At 43.4% G+C, this 24518-nt stretch overlaps 1 protein-coding gene across 6 annotated transcripts in view; it reads right to left on the reverse strand.

Annotated features, from left to right (window-relative positions):
* Positions 1 to 24518, reverse strand: part of Rad54l2 (RAD54 like 2) — a 102069-nt gene that overhangs the window by 17587 nt on the left and 59964 nt on the right. For 5 of the 6 annotated variants that reach the window (NM_001134520.2, XM_039081788.2, XM_063265821.1 and 2 more), the window contains 12 exons: positions 14248 to 14446; positions 11727 to 11866; positions 10988 to 11104; positions 10330 to 10556; positions 9192 to 9374; positions 8682 to 8815; positions 7504 to 7700; positions 4934 to 5276; positions 3978 to 4155; positions 2271 to 2522; positions 1940 to 2058; positions 268 to 386 (listed from right to left, as the gene is read on the reverse strand). In NM_001134520.2, the coding sequence (NP_001127992.2) occupies positions 268 to 386; positions 1940 to 2058; positions 2271 to 2522; positions 3978 to 4155; positions 4934 to 5276; positions 7504 to 7700; positions 8682 to 8815; positions 9192 to 9374; positions 10330 to 10556; positions 10988 to 11104; positions 11727 to 11866; positions 14248 to 14446 (2208 nt within the window). Of the gene's footprint in view, positions 1 to 267; positions 387 to 1939; positions 2059 to 2270; positions 2523 to 3977; positions 4156 to 4933; positions 5277 to 7503; positions 7701 to 8681; positions 8816 to 9191; positions 9375 to 10329; positions 10557 to 10987; positions 11105 to 11726; positions 11867 to 14247; positions 14447 to 15536; positions 15561 to 24518 lie in introns of those variants that run through there. The other variant, XM_039081793.2, reaches the window with a different exon arrangement.

Genomic DNA, 24518 nt, shown 5'->3' on the forward strand with positions numbered 1-24518 from the left:
ACTCCTACACAGTGGCTCCAGCCTCCTTAGAATCCAGTTTTGAGCCATGCATGGTCACGAAGGCTTCAGTCCCAGTTCTTGAGCTATCTCTCTAGCCCTGGGAGTGGTTCTTTCTTAAAAGCTACTTCTCATTATTATCTCCCTCTTTCTTGGCTAATCAATTATTTCTATACACTTGAAGAAGAATGGAGTTGAGAAGAGAGAAAGAAAGGAAGCCCCTAAATAGATCTTGCCAAGACTCCAGAAATAAAGCAGTGACAAACTCACGGAAGTAGCTGACATTTCGAACCCACTTCTGTGCTCCTTGCCCCTCGGCACCAGGCGGACAAGGCATGTCTCGTTTCCCTAGGAACTCCTCGATGAGAGCCAGGGTAGAAAGGCTCTGGCTGAAAGGGAAAAAGTAATTCAGATGGCTCGCAAACCTAAGGAACCTTTTCTTACACTCCTGCACAACCTTCTACGTCGAGTTCCTACAGCCTTCTCCCTGTGAGATGGAACTCCGCTAACAACCAAGATATTCTCCCTAACTCATATATTTATGAGCACAACACAAAAAATAAAAAACAGAAAACAAACAAATAAACAAACAAAACAAACAACAAAACAATTATTTCTCTGGTTCCTTAACCTCTCAATTGAAAATTCTGAGGTTTAACAGTATTCAGCAGTGCAATCTTCATGGAAATACAAATGAATCTAACTGTAGGCCACAGGCAATCGAGACAGATCCACTTGACTGTTTTCAAAACATTTAGAGAGCTGAGTTATTGAAAAGCACTATGAAAGTCAGGGGGACAAGCTTGAATCACTACTGACTGTCACATGTGGAGGCCCTCACCTAAGGCTCCCAAACCAGGGTCCTTGGAATATACTGTGGTCAAAAGCAATCTATTTCATTCCTGCTTCCTTGCATATAGTCAGGTCTTGATAAGACCGAAAGGCCCAGCCAGATTGACCCTGGCAAAAAATTAATATCACTAACTTGGCCTTATATGTAAAACCTTATTTTTAAAGGGCAGAGTGGGAGAAAGAAGGATTAGCAAACATGCTCTATAAAGGACAAAACAGAAAACATTTTAGGTTTTATAGCCCACATATAGGTCCTTTTGTTTGTTTATGTTTGGTTTTATTTTGTTTTTTTTTGAGACAGGGTTTCTCTACATAGTCCTGGTTATTCTAGAACTCACTATGTAAACCAAGGTGTCCTAGAAATCACAGAGATCCACCTGCCTATGTCTCCCAAGTGTTGGGATTAAAAGCTACCACACCCGGATGAGTACAGATACTCTTTATTCTTTTTACAAGACTAAAAGTGTAAAAACAAAAACAAAAGTGTACCTAGTTGGGTTGGTAATCTTACCTTTGTGGAAGGCTGAACCAAGAGGAATACAAATACCTATATACCTTTAATAAATACCTTTAATCCCACCATTTGGCAAATGCAGGTAGAAGAATCAGGCATTCAAACCAGCCTGGCTATTGAAACCCTGTCTCAAAAACCTGAAGAGGGCTGATGAGACACCCAGCAGGAAAAAGCATTTTCTGCCACGCCTAGAGTGCTTGCCTCGTGTGAAAGAGGTCCCAGGCTTAACTCCAAGCACCACAAATTTAAAGTAAAATAAAATTAAAAAATTAAACATAAATAGAGTAAATACACAGATAAATACTGAAGAAAAAAGTAAAAGCTAGCCAGGTTTGTTTTGGGCCGCAGTCTGAAGGACTAACTAGAATATCTAGAATGTGATCTCCAATGTCAACACAGTTTTCAGTCTTCTCTGTGGGGAAGAGGAAGAACCTGGGTCAGGTGCTGGGATGTAAGAAAACCGACAGGTGCCTGGTTACAGAGCACAGGAAAGACACAGTGCAAGTATGAAGCCCCCTGGCCTCACTCTGTAGATGCTGCTCTCATCCTCCCTACGGATGTCAAGCATCTTCTTACCTAAATACAAGAATCTTGTCCCCAAGCTTCACACTCTCTTCAATCAGGTGGAAAAGAAGTACCATCTTGGGAGAGTTTTCCAGGACTCCAGTCTGATAATTAGTCAGAAGATCCTTGGCCTGCAAAAGAGAAGCAAGGAAGATTGGGGCAGGCCCAAGGCTAGATGGGTAGAAATAAAGTTCTCTCCTCTCTGGCAGTTGCCTGGTAACCCTGAGGGTTCCTTCACAGGCCCCTCACTGCAGTGTGTGTGTACACTCTCCTCTCCCCAGGCTGGTCATCACCATCCCTCCTCAGAAACAGCTGTGGTTACTGGAGTCTCTGCTTGACTCACCCATTCATATGTAACGATGTTATTGCCCCGTTCCTGGAAAGGATTAAAGCCAACTCCCTGTAGGAACTTGCTATTGGTTGCTTCTCCCATTGAGGAAGGCAAGGCACTATCTTCTCCCTTGACTTTTGTGCCATGTGGTGGACAGCGGGTACTGGTCCCTGCTGAGCCAAGTTCTTCCACATCTAGGTCCTGCTCATTGGCTAGGTTTTCCTTCTGAAGGGCTTCATATAGCACATCAGGATGGTTCCAGATCTAAAGTAAAACAAAAGAAAAGTATAGAGCAGAGAACATTCCAAGGGTGTCCCAAGGAGTATGGAGACATGCTCAAACAAACAGCTGCTACAGCTCACACTGCATTCCGAAAACTAAATACCCCCGAATATACCCGCTCTAGTCAAAAAGCTTGTAATTCACTGCTAGTTTGATGACCATGACATGTGAACAGAAGTGCCATTGTGTTTGGTGTATAATCAAAAGGGCTGTGTCACTAGCATTTCATTCTTAACTCAGACAGGGAAAGAATGCTTTGTTTTTATTGTGTGGCTACATTCAGCTACTGTACAAAACGAATGAATCCCTATGAAAAAAATCTGATTGATACATAACCAGTTGGGTGTAATTTCAGGAACGACTCGTAGGAAAAGTTGAGATTCCTGGAAAAGGAGAAAGTAGGAAGAAAATATAACCCAGGATACTATTGAAAGAACACTTTTGCATTTGTTTCCTGGCTCTGGTCAGGGCAGCGGCTACAAAAGCAGTATTTTGAAAGCCATGTGTCATGGCCCTTGGAAGGCTGAGGCAAGAGGATTGCCAAGAGTTTATGGCCAGTCAAGACAATGTGGTAGAACTCTGTTTCGAAAGACAAGAGATATTTTGAAACCCCATCTATTACCAGGTGTGGTGGCACGCACTAGTAAGCCCCACATTCAGGAGGCTGAGGCAGGAGGATCTGAGTTCCAAGACAGTTGGGACTATACAATGAGATTCTAATTGAATGGATGGATGGATGGATGGATGGATGGATGGATGGATGGATGGATGGATGGATGGGTGGATGGATGGGCAAGCGAGTGAGTGAAGAAATTCCACCTGATCCCAGAGATATATCTCCAGTTAAGTGGTGAATCAGGAACAATACCTAACAGGTCTTCCAAGAATATAAGCAGAGACACTAAGTCAAAGAAATATGATCAACAGCAGGAATGAGAAAGATCTTAACATATCAAGTACAGACCAAGAAAAAGGTACTTTGTATAACTTCTTTGTTTTCTACTTTTTGGAGGCAGTGTCTCCCTATGGAGCTCAAGCTGTTCCAAATCACTATGCTCTACTCAGCCTCCTGAATGCTAGCATTATAGGCATATACCAATAGGTCCAGCCTCAGTCACAAAGTAGTAAAAACACATCTATCCCACAATGGTCCTCTAGCTCCCTTTTTTTCCAAGTCAGTAAGAAAGGATGGTTTCTGGGGTTCAGGACAAAAAGGAAGCACTGAGAATATTATATGAGCAGCACCAAGAAGTTTTGTGGCATACAATCAGCATGTCTTGTTTGGAACCCCCAAACTGGAGAGAATACTCCAATGTTGTGAATGAGGGCAGCCCTTTCCACTTTAGTCTTCCTTCCCCAAGAATTCCCATGAGGACCCAGTCCTAGGACTTATGTGCACCCTTAGTTTCCATCCATTTCCCTGAGGGCCCCACTTACCTTGCAGCATACACAGAAAGCCTTCAGAGGATTCAGCCCCAACCAGCCACTGCTACCACAATCCCGGAAACGGTCCATGAATTGTGTGTACAAATCCCGCTGGATCTGAGAAAGCCGCACCAGGATTACATTCTCTTCTTTGGCAGGGAGGTGAATCTTCAACACAGTGTGGCCTCTCCTACAGAGGCAAAGAGATCAGAGGTGGCCTATTGGAAGCACACCCTGGAACTGTGTTGAGGATAAAAACATGGCCTTATACTCTGGTCATACCTCTTCTGAAAATCTCTTGACATGCAATGCTTCCTGATGTTGGAGCAAGATGATACTGACAAAATGATCCCGTCCCGAGTCACAACTAACTGGGTAATTAGGGCAAAGGAACTCTGGTTCTTGCCCCAATTCAGGGATGCCCCTCTGAGCTTTTCCTACAGTTGTCATCCTACCAGGAGGAAATCAAGAGCTGCTTTAAGCCAGCCTACACCATATCAACTGGGAATGCTACAACTGGTAGAGCAACATTCTAGAATATATATTCTTTTATAAGATTCAGCAGAATGCTGGCTCATTCTTACTTTTAAAAAAACAAGTTAAAACAGGTATTTTCAGTAACTTTAAACTTTTTTTTTTTTTTTTTTTTTTTGAGCTGAGGACCGAACCCAGGGCCTTGCAAGCAAGCGCTCTACCACTGAGCTAAATCCCCAACTTCAGTAACTTTAGATGACACCAGCTTGAGGTTCCTGGCCTCAGACTCAGTCTCTTGAGTGTTAGGAGACATGTGTCATCACATTCAACAAAGACAACTTCTGAGTGAAGAGCTTATAGGCTACACTTCCAGGGACTACAAACAATACATCGGTACTCGTTCAATTTTATTGCTGCCTCATAGGAAGAGTTCTCTAGTGGTAACATTTCCCCTTCATACTTCCCATTGAAGAAGTCAGAAAACTGGGCCTCACCTCTGCACAAAGCCCTCTAGGAGGCTGTGCAAAACATGGCTCCGGTAGCGCATGAGGCGGACATCCTGAGGTGTGCTGTCAATACACTGTCCGTTTAGGATAGGGCGTTCAAACATATTGCTGAACTCCTGACGAGTACCAAGGAAATCTGGGCGCACAAAGTCCACCATGCACCAGTACTCGATGAGGTTGTTCTGTAGAGGGTAGCCGGTCAGCACTACCCGCCGACGAGAACGTATGTTCTTCAGAGCCTGTGAGGTGCTGGCTTGGCAATTTTTGATGCGGTGTCCCTCGTCACAGATTACCACATCAGGACCAGGGCGACATAAGGCCTTCTCAAACTCTAAGGAGGGAAGAGGATCCGGAGTCAGAGGGTGAGAGGGCCTGCTCTTAGTCAATAATATGAGAAGTAGGGGAGAGCCCTGGAAAAGACAGAAGAAATGAAGGAAGCAGGGAAGCAAGAGTCAGCCCCCATTGACCAAAGGGAAGCAGCCAGATAAGCTCCTACACGTTCTGCGTGAGGCGACCCTCGCCACTGACTCCTGCATTAATGTCTCCTCATCCCCATTCCTTTCCTTATTTTACTTATTCACTTTGCATTTTCATTTTTAAGCTAAAAGTAAAAATTACTTGCAATTCTGGGATTTAAAAAATTGGGGGACAGGGATTGGGGGTGGGAGTCCTGTACAAATTGTGAGTTTAGGATTAAAAATAGCTCTAGGTAAAATCCATATGAAAAACTTAGACACCACAGTGGGCTCTTGTCAGTCAGCATTTTGGGTCCTTCTAAAGGCTGGCTGATAGGGGCTGGTTAAGGGCAAGGTCTCACAGTCACTCACTGGTCCTTGTAAATGGCACGTTCACCCTGCACAGAAGCAAACCCAGGACAAACATACCACAGAATGAAGACTTATAAAATGAATGGTTTCTACATCCTTAAAAACCTTCTTTAAACAAAGGTTCTTTAAAAAATAGAATGGAGGGGTTGGGGATTTAGCTCAGTGGTAGAGCGCTTGCCTAGCGAGCGCAAGGCCCTGGGTTTGGTCCCCAGCTCCGGAAAAAGAAAAAAAAGAGAGCTAAAAAAAAAAAAAAAATAGAATGGATACCCATAGGTCAGTACATTTCTTAATTCCTCGTCAGAGAATCTTCTCCTTACAGAGGGCAATTAACACAGAGACACACAATGAGCAACATGCATGTGCTCAGCCATGAATAAAACGTGTCTCTGGGGGTTGCGGATTTAGCTCAGTGGTAGAGCGCTTGCCTAGGAAGCGCAAGGCCCTGGGTTCGGTCCCCAGCTCCGAAAAAGAGAACCAAAAAAAAAAAAACAAAAAACAAAAAACAAAAAAACAAAAAAAAAAAAGTGTCTCTGTCTCTCTGTCTCTGTCTCTGTCTCTCATCTTTGTGGAAGAGATGGTAAATAATTTCAAGAAATCTGTTTTCTGGACACAACAGAGCAGCTAAGCACAGGGACTCACAGTTATCAAGACAGCATGCAAAAAACCCAGGCACATTCAAGCCAGGTGAAGCCTCAGCATAGAGGAGGGAAGGTGGGCGGGATTCTCAACATTAGCTGAGGTACTACTAGTATTTGGGGGCTTCACAGGGAGTGGAGGGGGGCAGTCCACTTTCTTCAATGATATCACCCCCAGAGGGTCCAACACACACACCGCCAAGAGCAACTTAAACTGAATTTGAGTTGCAGGAATAGGAGTAGGGAGGTAAGGGTGGAGAGGGCAGGTCTGGGGGGGGGGGGGGGGAGTTGGAGGAGGGTGATTAAAACACATTATATAAAATTCTCAAAGGATTACCAAAATATATATCATATATTAAAGTTTTAATTTTATTAAATTATGCATTTTATTTATGTGTGAGTGTTTGTATATATGTATGTATGTATGTATGCATGCATGTATGTTTGTACACCATGTGCATACTTGATGCCTGTAGGTCAGAAGAAGGCACTGAATCCCCTGACACTGGAGTTACAGTCATGAACCATCATGTAGGTGCTGGGAAAAACTGGGTCCTCTAGGAGAGTAATAAGTGCTCTTCACTGCTGAGCCATCTCTAGAGCCCTAAATATTGTTCTTTTAAAGATAGAATAAAACTGTGAACAGCCAACTGAGATTATTCCTTTTTATAAATGTACAAATGTCACTACTCTTCTGTCTCTGTATTAGCTTTAGAGGATGTTTTGTTTTGTTTTGTTTTGTTTGAGACAGGGTCTCACTATGTAGCCCTGGAAGGCCTTGGAACTTACTATGTAAAAAGCGATGGACTCAAATTCAGAGACCTGCCTGCCTCTGCCTCCCAGGTGATTTAAGTATGTACACCATCATGCCCAGCCATGTTCATCTCTGTGAACTGGTAACGGCAGTGGTTACTTTCCAGGGACACAAAAGCAGGGAGTGTCCTTTGAGTTCAGGTGTGGCTTCTAGAAAATGTACCTTTCTGAAGACTGAAGGTTGTCCCACCCAGCTGGCTGGTTTATGATAACAATGCACTGCAAACCTAACTGGTGCTTTTGGCCTCTTTCAGCCCTGACATCTCCAGGATAAGCCACCCACCTCTCCGGAACTCCTGCTGCCGATCTTCTTCATCCAGATCAATGATGACCGGGTGAGACCGTTTCTTGGTTTTCTTGGGTCTGCCTGTGGCTAAGGACTTCTTCAGGGTGAGCAGTCTGTACATCTCATACCCCATCAGCAGCACTCCACCCTCTGAAACCCAATCAGTCGTCACTTTAGCACGGGATGCCACTGTCCTGCAGAAGAAAGAACTGTGTGAGATATAAGCTGTTCTATAAAGCTGGTTTTTCATCTTTAAAAAGTAAAACAGAAAGAAAATATTGTTGTTTCAGCGGCTAATAAGTAACAATTTTTTTCATCAAAGCTGCATTGATTTATATCTGGAATGCTTTATTGGCAGATTTTATTTGGCAGCAAACACAAGGTAGATTAGCTAACCAAGGACTTTCCTAGTCTCTCAGAAATACTACTTTATACTGGACTGGACCATTGATGCAGGCTAAACAGCGAGAATCTGTAATTGCATGGAAGAGGGCAAAAGAAAATGCTAATGCCTTGCACAGATATCTACAAAACAACATTCCAGAAAGCATTTCAGGTAATTCCCATGGTAAACACAAGTCATGGCAAGAAAGGCAACACTCCACCTTTTGTCTGACCAGAATCCAGTGATAAAACAAAAGAAAAGAAAACAAAAAAGTACAAGGGCAAAGACAGTGGAGAACCAAAGCCCCTTGGCAGAACCTCTACTCACACCCAAGCCCTCTCCGTGCTGCACTAACACATAACAGCATATGGACTTTTCAACTAATGGCCCTACACTCTGACAAAGCAGAGCAGGGACCAGCCACCTGCTGGGTCACTCAGAATCTCCTGGCTCACTGTGCCATGTTATGATGGGTGGGCTTTTGCCATACCCAGTGATACAGATGTAGGCCAGATTAGACACTATTAAAAGCCATATGCACCAGAAAGTGTGTATAGGCTGCAGATATTTTATGACAGAAAAGCATCCTAGAGCAGAAATAAAACACTTCACTCTTCCTATGCGGTAGCCATCTGAATGCACTGAACAACTGTGTGCTGGGGCTGAGGGGTGAGCAAGGACAGAGAAAGAAACATCAAGAAATCAAATCTGGAAAGATGGAAAGACATACTTCAATAGTCCCTGAGAAGTCTAAAATGAGTAGGACAGAGAGGACAGGTAGGCCACCTACTTGTGTTCATCATTCAAGATATGAACTTTAAAGAACCGAGGCTGGATTTCTTCAGGCTTGCTGTCGGCTGGGAGGGCTTCAGGAGCCGGGAGCCACATGTTGAACTCTGCCAACCAATTCTGAAGAGTGTTCACCTATGACAAGCCCAAAAGAGTTGGCTTTTTCCTTCTTTCTCTCTCTCTTTTTTTAAAAATATTTGTAATTATTTTGTGTATGTACATGTGGAGGTCAGAGGACAACCTGTGGGAACCAGTCCTCTACTCTCCTGTCACCGTGCAGGTTCCCAGACTGAATTCAGGTCATCATCACTTTTACCATTAAACAAAACTGCCCCTAGCCCCAATACACACACACACGTGCGCAAACACACGCAAACACGCAAACACACACACACACACACACACACACACACACACACACACACACACACACACACACGAGCTCAAAGTTGAACTCAACAAGCCTTTAGGTACCCAGAGATGTTCAGAGGGGCAAGTTACGAACTCTTACCGGTACAATCGCAAGGACTGTTTTGGCTGGCGTGTGGCGGAAAAGGACATCAATGAAGGAGATCACTTGCAGAGTTTTCCCCAGACCCATGCTATGGGCCAGGATACAGCCAAAGCCACTACTGGTCTTAAACCTTTCTAAGGACTCCACTAGGTTATCATATAGGAACCGGATCCCACCAATCTGACAAGAAACAAACCACATAAATGTTAGAAACACTACCAGAGATTGGAGCTACACAGTTGTACTCACTTGGAAATGGTCAGTAAGTAAGCATATATTATGTCAGATATTGTATGGAAATGGAGGTTTCCCAGTACCCTGACTGTCTACAGAAGTTTCTCTGTCACTCTGGGTGGTGACAGTCATCTTGGCAATACACAAAATAGCACTGATGTTGTATAAGGTCCCATAGGAGTTAAAGAGTCTTCAACATCAAACTCCTGATAAGGTCTTTTAATCAGCCTGGCTACTCTGTGCTTGAGGGGATGTCTCCTCTAGGCAACCCAATAGGTCTTGCTGTGAGAAGTTCTGAAACTGAGTGGATCTCTGACTGTGTAGGTGTTCATTCACTGGTCCTAGTTCCAAGCACTGGATCAATACAAACTATAAGGTTCTCAATTTTCAGAAACTCCCTAATGTCTGACTTTCATATGTCTTTTGAATTTATATCTCTCAAGCTGTTCCTTGTTGCTCTATCAGAACCAAGATGTGGTGACACTTTCAGTATTTATTTCATTGTATGTGTGTGTATGCCTGAGTACATGTATGTATGTGCACCATGTACATACAGCACCCCTTGGATGTCAAGATGCATCAGATCCCTTGGAGCTACTACACCAGAGCTGGGCACCAAACCTGAGTGCTCTACAGGAGCAGTGTGTGCTCTGAATGGCTGGGCCTCCTCCAGTCCCTGCAGTGACTTCTACTTGAGAGGGCTAGCCCGAGGCTTCTCTCTTTTCTCTCCCCACTCTGTTCATATCCAAAGGACTTTTTAAACATCACCTGGATCAGGGTTTTCCAGCAGCTGCTCTTGGGAGCCAACAAGTACCTCACAGGCTATAATACTGATAACCAGCAGCATGCAATGCTGCAGCAAGGAAAAAGGAAAGGAGACTAGGACGGAGATTGGCTGTACCTGATGAGGTTTCACAGCCCGTGCCAACTGTGGGGCCAGGAAGACATTCTCCTCCTCTGGAGGGTGATTCAGGTTGACAAGTACCCGCCCAAGAGCGTCATGCTGGTTTAAGGCGTCATTCACATGGGTGCCACCCTTCTCCTCTTCCTCGTCCTCCTCACTGACAGACTCACTGCTGTCCACAATGTGCAGAGTGTCCTCCTCTCCAGAACTCAGTTCAATGACCTCTGAGTTAGGGAAAAAAATACCAAAGGAGCAGAGTACTGCGGTTTGTCAGAGCGAAAGGGACAGGTAGTGAGCTAAAACTTGTCACCGCTTACAAAAGAAATGTTTTTAAAGTTTCTTTCTTTCAGAGACGAGGTAGGCTAGGCTTACACAGGTATGTGCGCTAGAGGTAGACCACGAACCAAATGAACTAGGACTGGGTTTTCAAAAGCACTGCCAAGTCAGGTGTGATGGTACAATCACTCAGACGGCCGAGAGACAGGGGCATTACTATGAGTTCCAGCCTAGACTATAGTTTAAGACCTTAACACCTCCACCACTAACAACTAGAAAGAAAGGGAGGGAGCGAGGGAGCGAGAGATCGAACAAGAGACTGCAGTACAGATGAACACTGACCATCAGGATGTGAACAGAGGCTCCTTGGCCCTCTTACCGTCTCGACTGCTTTTTTCATCCTCACTGCCACTGCTACTGTCCAAACAAATGACTTCCTGGGCCAAGACCCGAGGAGGGAGCTGGGGACCATCACTAGCTCGTAAGACAATTTCCTCTGGAAAAAGAAAGAGGGAAGTGAATACATTTAAGGCCAGTGAGTTCATTCAAAAGATAAAAGTTCTTGGCGCCAAGCCTGGAGACCTGAACGTACTCACTAGGACCCACATCATAGAGAAAGAGAGCCAATTTTTCCAAGTTATCCTCTGGCCTCTACACACAATTCACAAATGTGCCTCTACACACACACACACACACACACACACACACACACACACACACACTACAGTTTAATTAAAAATAAAACTCCCCACTTAGCTGAAACATATTTCCCCAAGTGCTTACCACCTTTCTCCTTTGCTGCTCTAATGGGGAATGATCATTGAGACCAGAAACAGAGGAAAGCTAAAAAAAAAAAAAAAACCTCCCAGTCTCCCTTCCAAGTTCTTCTGGCATGCTAAGATCTAAAGCTATAGGGAAAATAACAAGTCTCAATAAAATTAATGTTTTCATCTACTTCCACTTTCTAAGTGGCAGCGGTTCTGACAGTGGAGGGCTGCCAACATGCAAAGGTGCTTCAGGATTCCTGCTAGACCACAATCCAGATCTGTCTGACCACTCTGCAAGCTAAGGGCCTTTCCTCCTGGACTCTTGGTCATTTCTGGCAGAAGGTTGCTTACCAGGTAGGAACTCCAAAGGGACAGTAGGAATAGGGGCTGCATATTCTTTCCTCTGCTGCTCCAGGCGCTTTCTTCTTTCCAATTCTTCCTGCTGTGCTGCTTTGGTAACGGGCTCCAACTGATCCTCCCGAAGTAGCTTTCTAAATGTCAACCAGAGACACCCCTTCAAGTTAACTTAGGATTTGTGCAAGGTAGCTGGGTGTAGTTGTGCAAGCCTTTAATCCCAGCACTCAGGAGGCAGAAACAGCCAGATCTCTCTGAGTTCCACATCATGGAACTACACAGTGACTCTACAAAGTGAGGTCCAGGACAGCCAAAGCTACATCGTGAGACCCTGCCTCAAAACCAAACCAATCCAAACAAACAAAAACAACAACAACAAAACAAACAAACAAACAAAACAAAAAACAAAACCCCTAAAACACTCCCCACCCTGCTCCAAAAAAAAAAAAAAAAAACCAACAAAAAACAAAAAAGACTTGGGTATGTCTTGGGTAACTAAAGAGAGAACTGACCATTGCTGATGTGCATCCATCCAGAGAGCTGAGTAGAAGGGAAGAGAAGCTTCACCTGTCAACTTCTGTAATGAGTAGGGCCTTGTTCAAAGGCCAGGGATCACAGGATGGGGGCCAGCAGACTAAAGCCCAAATGGTTCTACACTACCCTCCTTCCCTCATTACTGGTTCTTCTCACAGACAGCCCCAGCAACCTGACTCTGCATATCAAAGACAGAGAGCAAGGGACTTGGAGATGTGAGAGCAGCTGCTGTGCAAACATGAGGACCCGAATGAGAGCTCCCAGCATCCACCTACAAAGCTGGGCTTGGCCATGTGATATGGACACAAGATGTGGGACAGGACAGGACAAAGACAGGGTGCTTGGCTTGCTAGTCAGCAAATGCCTGGCTTTTCTCCTGTGCTTTTTGAAAAACACTGAGCTCCAGGTTCAGGGAGAGACTCTGTCTCAAGGGCATAATGTAGAGAGCAAGAGAGGAAGACACTGAATGAACATCCTCCTCTCACCTCACGCCCCCCCCCCACACCCTTGCAAATACACACAAATAAAAACTAAAAGACCAAAAGTTAAATAAAACTGTGTGGTTTACACTAGATATAGTGTGTGTGTTGCTATGAGATGGAGGAAGAGACGGCTCAGTAGTTAGGAGAGCTTGCTCTGCATGCATAAGGCCTTAAGTCAAATTCTCAGCACCCATGTAAAATGTCAGGAATGACTGAACATGTTTATAACTCTACTATCAGGTGCAATGACAGGCTGATCCTAAGAGCTTCTGGCCAAAATGAGTGTCCAGTTCAGTAGAAAATCCCGCCACACAGCAATAAGGGGGAAAGCAATAGAGGAAAACATTTTGATGTCTTACTGCAGTCTCCACACATTCTAGTGCATGCACTATGCTATAAATACACAATACATGGGTACACACACACAAACACAGTTAAAGTTGTCAGGCAGGCAAATAGGGCAATAGGGATTCTGTATCATTATTTTCTGAGCTTAGAGTAATACTTTCAAGTGTCCATACATGTTTTGAAAGCTGTGGGGCAATGTCAAGCACAGTGGCCCACACTTGTAATTCCAGCACTTGACAGGCAATATGAAGATTACCACGTGTTCAATGCCAGGGCTACCTAGTGAGTTCCAGGGCAGCCTGAGCTACTGGGTTCGACCCTGTCTCAAACAAACAAAGGAAGAACAACAAAGTCTAACAAACGGGAAAACATGTTATTTATCTCCTCTTATAGATCAAGTTGTTATCTGGCAGAAGGAAGGGTTGTTGAGGATTTAGAAAGTTAAGAGTTATATTTGGTTATCTCTTAGGTCAGGAAGCCGCCCCATTCTTGGGTCAATCTCCTACCATCTGAAATTGAATTCTGAGGTGACAATAACAGTTTTATGGGGAGTTTCTGCTGTTGTTGATGTTCATTGACTGGCTTTAAACTTCATGTTTGAGACATAAGGAAGAGTCTAAGTCAGAGGACCCTATCGTCACTGAGTTGCCACCTATGGCCTCCCAATGATCAAGCACTGCTGCTCCCACCCCCATCCCCACCTCCATCTTCCCTACATTCTGGGCAGCTCAGCAGTCTGAACTGCCCCTTTACTACTGGGTTTTTGGTTTGGTTTGGTTTGGGTTGGGTTGGTTTGAGTTGGGTTGGTTTGGTTTAGTTTGAGTTGGGTTGGTTTGGTTTGGTTTGAGTTGGGTTGGTTTGGTTTGGTTTGAGTTGGGTTGGTTTGGGTTGGGTTGGGTTGGGTTGTAGTGGTGTTGCTGTTTTGCAACGGGGTCTTCTTATGTAATCTAGCTGGTCTGGAACTCATGACTCTGTTGCTTCAGCCTCTTGAGTGCCTGTATCTCAGGCATGTGTCACCATATGTGCCATCTGCACTATTAATGATGGTTCAGAGTTGGACACCATTGGAAAGGGCATTGTTGCCCAGATTAATTTTTCTGTTATAACTACTAGTAATACTCTCTCCACTTCTCCTTACCCAGAACACAGCTCACCGTATGTTTCTTCTCATGTGAGAGGGCTTCTGAGCTCGCTTCTTTTTGGGGTCCTCAGATGCTAAGATCTTGCCTTGGTGCCTAAGCTGCTCTGAAGGCTCAGACTGAGATGAGGTAGTTGAAGTGCACCGCGGCGGCCGCTGCCCATCTTCCCCCAGCTGGGCATGCTCAGTGCCACACATGCCTTCCAGGGATGGGTCTAGAAAAAAGGGGGGAGAAAAAAGTGGCTTACTGATGGGGGAGGAAGTAGATTTTGATGCCAGACATCCCAAAGTTCAAATTACAACTCAGCACCTTATCAGGCAACAACCCAAGGCGATATCTCTCTGAATGTCAGTACATGTACCTAAAATGAAGATACCATACTTCAGAGCTATATGAGGACTAGATAGTATGTACACCCAGGCCTGCTCCTGACCAGAGAAGAGCACGGCATGTAACAAATGACAACATTCATTTAGTGATATGATAGGAGCTAGGAGACCTCTGGCCTCAGAATGCTCAGAGTGCTAGCTGTGCTGGTACATGCCTGCAGTCCCAGCATTTGGGAGTCTGAGACAACTCACACTGCTCCTTTCAGTGCTTGGAGTAGTTCAATTTGCCAGCCATTTAGTGCGAATTTACAAATGGAAAGCTCTGCCCCAGATGTATCAAGGGATAGTTTTAAGACTCTCCCATCAAAAAATATTGTGTTCTATAAGAGATGGCTCATGTATATAATGAGATACAACACAGCAATATGTACCAAATATTAAAGAAGGGGCAAGTCATGTGGGTGCTAAGAACTGAATCAAGGTTCTCTGTAAGAACAGCAAATGTTCTTTCCAGCCCCAAAATAAAGTATTTTCTTCAGAAGGCTCTTATGTAGGGGGTTTTTCAGACTGATTTTTGACCCCTACTGAAAGCAGTGAAACAGAATGGGAAGTGTGTACACAGGAGAGCTGTGTCAGTCTTCCTTGTCATTCTATGCAGAACAGTTCAGGAGGCTGCACTCATCAAACAGGATCACCTGCGTTCCTTCATGCTTGGAAATATGTCCTTGGACCATGACACTGCATTGAAGCAAAGCTCGTACCAGTTCACTGTCTTAAATCTAAGACAATAAGTGGAGTCCAAGCAGAACACCAAGTCTTTCCTCTCTAGTTTCTTTTGCAAATATCTCTGAAGAAAAGCCAGGCAGCAGTCTGTCATTAAAAGAACTGTCCTTCAGCAAGGCATAGTGGTGCACACCTTTAATCCCAGCGCTCAGGAGGGAGAGGCAGGCAGGCCTCTGTGAGTTCAAGACTGACCTGGTCTACACATTGAGTTCCAGGACGGCTAGAGCTACATAGTTAGACAGCACCTTGAAAAAAGAAAAACAATAAAACAACAATAACCCTTTTCCTTTAGCATCCCTTCCTCTCAAACATAGATGCGTGGCATTTTCACAACTGTCCAACACTCTGCCCTAAACTCTTATCTCCTAAAAGAGAGAGAGAGCCATCAATCTTGGGGGGGGGGGGGGGTTTCTGTGCACTCTGTATTCAGATGAGTCCAGAAATCTGTCTGTATTCTACATGTTGGCATTGTCAAGTATCTCCTACCTTGATGTTGTGTAAAAATTGTTTCCCATCACCTCTGATTGCTTAATAAAGGGCTGATCAGCCAGTATCTGGGCAAGAAGAGAATAAGGAGAGACCTCTGATCCCAGGGAGAGAGTCTCTGGTAGAGAGCAACGAGAGAGGAATTTGCTATGAGCAAGTGACCACGAGAGGGTTAGTCGAGGAGGACACAGATGGAGCAGAATCAGCAGGGTGAGACCAAGATGGCAGGTAACACCACATGGCTGGGAAGTAGGTCAGACTAGCATAGTCAGGTTACAATAGATGAGAAAGAACCCTGCCCAGCTATAGTGCAAACTATTAATAAATCTACCAGGTCTCCATATGATTATTTTAGAGCAAGGGCAAGCATTAAAAGCCCTGAACTTTTACACATCATCCTGATCCCCCACTCCCACCCTACCCCAAATAAACAGCTGCTTAGATAGCAGATCCCGGAGGAGGGGATCTACTGCTAAGTGAGCACCTACAGAGGTGGTTTATTGGGGTAGAGCAGATGAAAACTGCAGAACAGCCTACGACTTGAGCTGAGCTGGGACTGGGCAACTTGGTGTTGTTTGCTGGTTCTCTGGCATGGTTGTACAATGGCCTTGTTGTTTTCTCGCTGAGCTATACCCCATGCAGGGATGGGGACCTTTGATGCTCTCCAAATCTTTCTATGTTTTGTTTCTATTTCACAAGCAAATTTATTGAGTAACTACTTGGAGAAACAGTTGGAGACAAGGTTAAAGAGTAGGCAGACAGGACAGTCAGAACAGGGGGCAGCTCTGCAAGCTGAAATCAATCTGCTGGACAGTGAGAACTTGTTGCCAACTGTTGTTTCCTTGTTCTGGCTGTCATGCTTCCTCATAGAATGGGCTGTTCTTGGGAGGAGAAAATAGCACTGCTAGTCTTTCAGAGTTATAGACAGATTTACTATTTAATATCCATTCCAAGCTATGAGGCCTATTTTATCTAGGATCTAGCAGGGAGCTCAATGTAGCAATAAAAAATGTTAAATGCTTAGACACTGGTCAGTTGTGGTAGGCCTATGATCAAACAAAAAGGTAAAAAGTCCCACATTCTTTCATATAACAAATGTAATTAGTATTTGCACAGCTTAAAAGTCAATGGCTATAACTACCCTGGCTAAGATCAGAGGTTCAGACCTGGGCACAAAATACCTCTGAACTCTCTCTTTGACCTGAATGCCTGGAACTTTCTCTTTCACTCAAGCAAGCCATGAGTAGCAATCACAAGTTATATAAACAAAGACCACTTGCATCAGCTTCTTGGAAATGAGTTAGAAATACCACCACCACCACCACCACCACCAAAAATTCAACTAATAAACCTTGCCTGGAGGATGGGGAGAAGAGTGCACAAATACATCCACTTCCCAAGCCCACCCTTGAGCTCCTCCATCCCTTTTCCCTCTGCTCTGGAGAGACCAGTGGCCTCTAAGACTCAGAATTTTCTACTAACGTCCTGTGATAAAATGCATGATGATGAATGCATTATATAATAATAAATGCAGGGCCAGGAGTGGAAGCACGTACCCGCAATCCCAGGACTTGTAAGACTGAGGCAAAATGACAGAGACAATGAAAACATCCCAGACACAGACACTTCCTCAAGAAACAAATAAATAAAAATTATGCATACACTATAATTTATGAGCTATTGTGCACCAAAAATTTTATACCCTAATCTCAACACATTTGAAGTTTACAAAACTGAAAAGGACAAAGAACTATGTTAAAAAAGACCAAATGGGTATAATTAGTGAAATCCAGAATATATAAAACTATAGAGCCAGTAAATCCTTTTCCTCTAGAAATAAATTTCAAGGAAAAATATATAAGGGAGGTAAAAATCAATAATTTAAAGTGATGTAAAAGGACACCAACCATATGTGGTCCTTGTGAAAATGCAAATAAACAATAAAAATAATTTTAAAGATAATTGAGGATCATCTCAGTATTTCATAATATAAGCAACGACATTTAAAACATTTTAACTCTGTGTACATCTGTATGAAGGATATGTTACAAGCCTGTGGGTGCCTGCAGAGGGAAAGTGTCAATTCTCCTACAGCAGGAGTAGCAGGCAGCTGTGAGCCTCCTGCTCTGGGTGCTGGGAACAAAACCCAGGTCCTTTTCAAGAGAAATTCACAACTACTGAGGCATCTTCCTCGACCCAGGAGCTCCTTTTGCAATTTGAATGCTAGGCACAGTGGCTCCTGCCTGAGACCCCAGCAGTGAGGCAGAAGCAGGAGGTTTGCATTGGGCTAAGTGTGAGGCGGTCTGGTCCATCTGGCAAATTCCAAGCCAGCCAGAGGTGTATATATCAAGGGGAAAAACAGTTTATAATGTTAAGAAAGAAGATCTGAGAACAAATGCCAGACTGGAGAGCTGGAAGCAGACAGAGTTCGTGTAGGGGGTTGGTCTGATGCTGCTATGTATTCAAATGCTAAATATTGGCCTCCAAGATCTAGTTGATCCTGTCCAGATATAAACCTTGCCCCACAAGTTATCCCTGATTAGTTAATAAAGATGCCTACAGCTTAGGCTGAGCAGAAGAATGGGAGGCAAGGTGAAGGTTTCCGGTTTTGGAGTCTCAGGCAAGGACCAAGAGACCGAGGAAGGAGGAGAATATGGCCATGGGGCCATTGATCTTGAGCGCACAGCCATGAGGGCTGGCCTGATGGAGGAGGAGAGGCTCGGGCAGAACATGGCAAGTGATATCTGGAAGATCACAAGCAAGTAGGCAAAATAGCACAGAGGATTGGTATCTACCCAGCTCTAGTGGTTTAAGGCTTATTATAAATTGAAAGGTCTCTGTGTCTTTTATTTGGGAACTGAATAATCTGAAGTAGAGTAGAATCCCAAATAGATATTTAAAGGCAACAAGGGGGGGTGGGTGTAACAACCCCAGAATAATAACCACTGCAAGTTCATCTTGTCACTGTGTTTATCATCTTTCAGAATTCCATAATTTAAATAGTAACTTGTTTCTAAATTTTATTTATCTATTTATTTAATTCTTGCAGTGCAAGGAGTTAAGGATACAATACTCAGCGTGCTAGGAAAGTGCTCTGCTGCTAAGCTATATGCAGGTGCAGCTTCTTAAGTTTTAAAAGAAAAGAAAATAAATGAACATTAAACTCTAAACTATCTATATGCTAATTTCTCCACATTTGTTAATACGTATTTATATATTTCATATAGTGATGAGTATATACCTTCTTGTGTTGTTAGCTGCTTCATATATGTAAATACTTCTTTTTGAATTTTTATTTTGTGTGCATGTGAATGTGTGTGTTCATATGCAAACATGCATGTATGTGTGGAGAGTTGGTTCTCTTCTTCCAACACATGGTTTCTGGGGATCAGACTTGATTGCCAAGTGTAACAGTAAGCACACTTAACCACTGAGCCTTGTCACGGACCCTGTAGCTGAGTGCTTCTTAATAGAGCGCACAATTGCCACTTGCATGGCACACTGTAAGCAAAAGCACAGAGTGCCATTCTTCCCGATGCTGGGCTCCTTCTTCCTTCACTTACACCTACAGTGGTCTACGTGTCTTTGCATATTTCCCCTTCCTTTTATTTTTATTCTAATCTATTACCACTGGAGTAATAAATGGTGCTTTAATGTTCAGGTATCTGCAAATATCTTCAATAGTGAATCAGATAATAAAGATTTTACATTCTACAGGCAATAACGTCTCCCTCACAGATATTTAACTTTATCTCACAAAAAGCCACACATAAACAAATGAGAAAAAATGTTCCAATAATACTTAATTTACAAAGTTAACAAAAAACATTTTTTAAAGGTGCAAGGTTGGAAGATTCATTTTTTGATTTCAAAACTTGTACAAAGCTGCAATAATCAAACCATGAGGCACTGACATATAGCACACATGAAGACTAATGGAGTAAAAGAGAAAACAAACTCCCATAAGACATGAGCGTTCCAGGACAGTCAAGGGGACATAGGGAAACCCTGCCCCGCCCCTGAGAGGCTGGGAGGGAGGGATGGCTGGAGGAAGAGGAAGAGAGGGAGGATAAGCATGGTGATTCATGCCTGTAATGCAGCTCTGAGGAGGCAGAAGTGGGTGATCACTGAGTTCAAGGACAAACCAGACCAGAGTGATTTTTAGGTTTGCCTGAGCTATAAGATGAGACTTTACCTCCAAAAAATTTTACAATAATAAAGATATTCTCAAGCATACACAATATATGCTATTAAAATTTTAATTCTTTTGGGTAAATATAACTATTATCTATGAGAAATTAAGCAAATGTGCACATCGAAGTATATATACTTGTTTATTTTTACATAAAGAACAAAATCTTGGCCCAAGGAGATGGCTCGTTGGATAAAGTATGAGGAACCAAGTTCAGATTCCCAATACCCACCTAAAACCAGATATGGCAGCGCATGCCATCATAGTAAAGAAATGGATTCAGGGACCTGCTGTCCAACCAGCCAGCCCAGCAGAGATCTAGGTTCAGGGAAATCCAGTCTCACAAAATGAAGTGAGAACAATAAAGAAGTCACTTAAAGTTGACCTCCAGCCTCTATACCTGTGAGAAAATAGTAGTAAACAGTGTAAAATGTAGATCATCTTAAATGGGTTTCAGAGTTGATCAATATTCCAATATGGAAGGAGGACGAGCCTGTGAATCCCTACCCCTAGTTGAAGAGCTATTGACAACTGAGGGTTTCTAAAGAGAGGCATTTGGGATTTGGGGGTTTGTTGTTGTTTTACTAAATTTTAATTTATTGTGTATAGGTACTCTGCTTGCCTGTGTGTCTGTGAACAGTGTACATGCCTGAAGATGCCAGAGAAGGCTTCAGATCCCCTGGAACTGAAGTTACTTCTACAAACAGCTATCCTGTCATATGGGTGAAGGGAATTGAACCTGGGTCCTCTGGAAGAGCTTAACCACAGAGCCATCTCTCTAGACTACAGTCATTTTTAAGGGCCACACTGGTAGATGTACCCAAACTCCGATGCTTGGCCTCATACCTGTGACTATAGGACAAAATAAATTGGACTTGGAGAACCTAGCAATGGTGGTGTACACATTTAATTCTAATACTTGAGAGGCAGAGGCAGGTGAATTTTTCTGTGGCCAGTCTGGTCTATAGAGCAAGCTCTAGGATGTCCAAGGCTACATACACAGAGAAACATCTCAAACACACACACACACACACACACACACACACACACACACACACGCACACACGCACACACGCACACACGCACACACACACACACACACACAAAACAGACAGACCTGGAAAGGTTAAAATTTTATAGTCTGGTCTATAGAGCAAGCTCTAGGATGTCCAAGGCTACATACACAGAGAAACATCTCAAACACACACACACACACACACACACACACACACACACACACACACAAAACAGACAGACCTGGAAAGGTTAAAATTTTAGACCTGGAAGGTTAAAATTTTTAAAAAGACAGTTAGGAGAGCATAAGAGAATAGGGTTGGAGTCAGAGGAGGAATAGGGAGTGAATATGATCAAAATACATTGATTGGGGGTTAGGGATTTAGCTCAGTGGTAGAGCGCTTGCCTAGCAAGCGCAAGGCCCTGGGTTCGGTCCCCAGCTCCGAAAAAAAGAAAAAAAAATACATTGATTGTATCCATATATGACATTTTCAAAGAATTAATAAAATACATTTTAAAAATACTAAAAAAAAAAAATCATTCCTATTCTGTTTCACTCTAAGTTCCATCAAGCCTACTCCTAGCCTTGCATGGTGACCTCAACTTTTATAAATTTTATAATAAGTTTAAAAATAAATGATTCATTACATTTTTTTTAAATCTCACTGTAACTTAGGATGATCTTGAACTCCTGATTCTCCTGTCTCTACTTCCTGAATGTTGGGAATACAGGTGTGCATCAGCACATGTGGCTCACTAAGATATACTGAATTCTTTATTAACCCATATATACAGTGCATCAAATCTGAACTGAAGTAAAACATATTGCCAAACACATCTAAATAAGAAAGTAAAGTTTATGTATGTCACTTATCAGAATAAAAACAAAATGGAGTGTGGAGAAGAACACGTGATGACATGGCCTGCTGCCATCAAGCCTGACGAGCAGAGTTCAATCCCAGGACTCCCATAATGGAAGGACAGAAGCAACTCCTACAACTTGTCCTCAGACCTCTGCACAGCTCTCACATGCACACACCAAATACATAGACATATGCTGCTATAGAGCCCCAGGCAAGCATTGAAGCCACAGCACCATGGAGCTCACAGGGAGCTAGACTGCCCAACACTAGGAGACAGTTTCCTACTGGAGCACAGAAAGCTGCAAGTCCAAGTGAGGGAGGCCAGGAGTCTATAACTGCAAGACCTGGCTATACCTGCACACACCAAGCTGGACTTAGAAGACAGGGGCAGCAGAAAAGGAGAGGAAACTAACAGTAACAGGGCTTGGGGAAGCAGTGGGAATTTGGGAGCTCCCGACCTGCCAGATCTCATTTACTATCTCATTAACACCCCTACAACACAGCTGAGACAACAGGAAGGCTCTCCGGTAGGAATAACTACCCTAGAGTAAGTCCTAGGCTAGTCCCTCCCTAACCTTTTTTAAAAGTTTAAACCCAAAGATTCTCAAACTAAGGTGATTAATCAGTAACTGAACTGCTTGCTCAAATTAGAATGAATAATCTTCTGAGGAAAAAAAGCATTAGTATTGCATGATACAATTTGTACAAAGGATATTTTGTTGTTATTTGAAACTGAGCCCCACCCCCACCCCCTCCCTCTCACAGGCTACCCTTGAACTCAAGGCATCCTCCTGCCTTAGATTCCCAAATTCTGGGATTATAGAGTAAGCCACTATAGCCAACCAAATCCTTAATCAAAATTCATTGGATATGCAAATAAACACAAAATAAGATCTATGGTAAAGAAAAAAATGTAGTGTGCCTGTAGCCCCAGCTACCCAGGAGGCTGAGATAGGAGAATCATTTCAGCCTAGAAATTCAAAACTATCTTTGAACATAATGAGATATCACCATAAAAAGTAGAGAAGTGTGTGCATAGTGGTGAATGCCCATGATTCAACATTGTGGAGGTAAAGACAGAAGATTAATAGCTGAAGGCCAGTCTCGGCTACAAAGTGAGATTGAGAACAATCTGAGCTACATGAGAACCTACAAAAGAAAAGAAAAGAAACTAATAGGCTAGAATGTTAGTCAGTCAGTTAGGACCTTCCTGAAGCCTTTGAAAATAAGAGAAATAATAAGTGTTTCCAAACTTCTTGGTTTGGGGGTTGACTTGATTTTAAGGCCAGTCTCGTCTATATAGGAATGTGAAGTCATAAAATAAATAAATAAAAGAACCCAGGTGATGGTAGCGCACACCTTTAATCCCAGCCCTTGGGAGGCAGAGGCAGGTGGATCTGTGTGAGTTAAGTCTGGACTACAGAGCTAGTTCCAGGACAGCCAGGAACCCCATTCCTACACAGAGAAACTGTCTGGAAAAAGCGACAACAGAAAAGTAGAACAAGTGTGGAAGGCATGGTAGGTAGCACGCGGCTGCACTGCCAGTGCCCAGGTGAAGGCAGGGGAATCAGAAATTCAAAGTCACTCTTAGAGGTTACCAAGAATTTGAGAAAAAAGAAAAAGAATTTGATACCACCCTGGGCTATATAGCACCCTATCTCAAAAACACAAGGAAAGAAACACTGAATGAAATACAATGTTAAGATCAAAATCAAAAACAAGGGTTGATTTTACAAACACTCCCTTCTTCAAACCTCACCACCCCACCCAACACCACCACCCTGGCTCAAATGGACGTTCCTCCCACTAATGGGGTTCAGGCCTATCTTTTATTGTCTACATAATTCTTACTAAAATATGGAGGGAGTCTGTAGATTTACTTTAGGAGACTATCACTACATGTGGAAGTCAGAGGACAATTTGTGGGAGTTGGTTTTCTCTCTCTACCATGAGTTCCAGGATCAAATTCAGGTTGTTAGGTCTTCTAGACCCAAAGTTATTTGGGGAAATCTCTAGTGAGGGAGTGCCTAGATCAAACTGGCCAGTAACCATGTCTATCGAGCCTTTTCTTGAATGACGGTTGATGTGGATAGCACCGTCTCTGGATATGGAGTCTGGGCTATTGCGGAGGAACATCCATTCAGCAGCGTCCCCACAGCCTCTGCTTTAGTTCCTGACTCTAGATTCCAGCTTTGCTCCTGGCCTCACTTCTCTCACTGATGAATTGGAGGTCAGGAAGTATGAGGTGGAATAAACACTCCCTCTGATGTTGATTTTAGTCAATGTTCTATCGAAGCAACAGAAAGCACACTAGATCACCTGGTTAGCCATCTCATCAGCCCGTGAGGTTTTTAGTAACTGAACACTTGTCATCCATGTTCTCCTTTAGAATATGATCCCTTCAAATCCTTCCCAGCTCACTCTCCACTATACATCTAATGCCCACTACAAATGCCTGCCACACAGCAGAGACCTGAGCCAACTGCAAACAAGCTGCGATCTGGTCTGCCAGTAGGCCTACGTTAGGTCTTGTATGGGTTTTTATTCATATAAATCAAAATATGGTTCACCTTCAAAACAGGTTATAGAAAGACCAAAACTGCCACATTTTCCAGGAAG

Source organism: Rattus norvegicus, chromosome 8 (assembly GCF_036323735.1).
Source record: "Rattus norvegicus strain BN/NHsdMcwi chromosome 8, GRCr8, whole genome shotgun sequence".
NCBI classification, from domain to species: domain Eukaryota; kingdom Metazoa; phylum Chordata; class Mammalia; order Rodentia; family Muridae; genus Rattus; species Rattus norvegicus.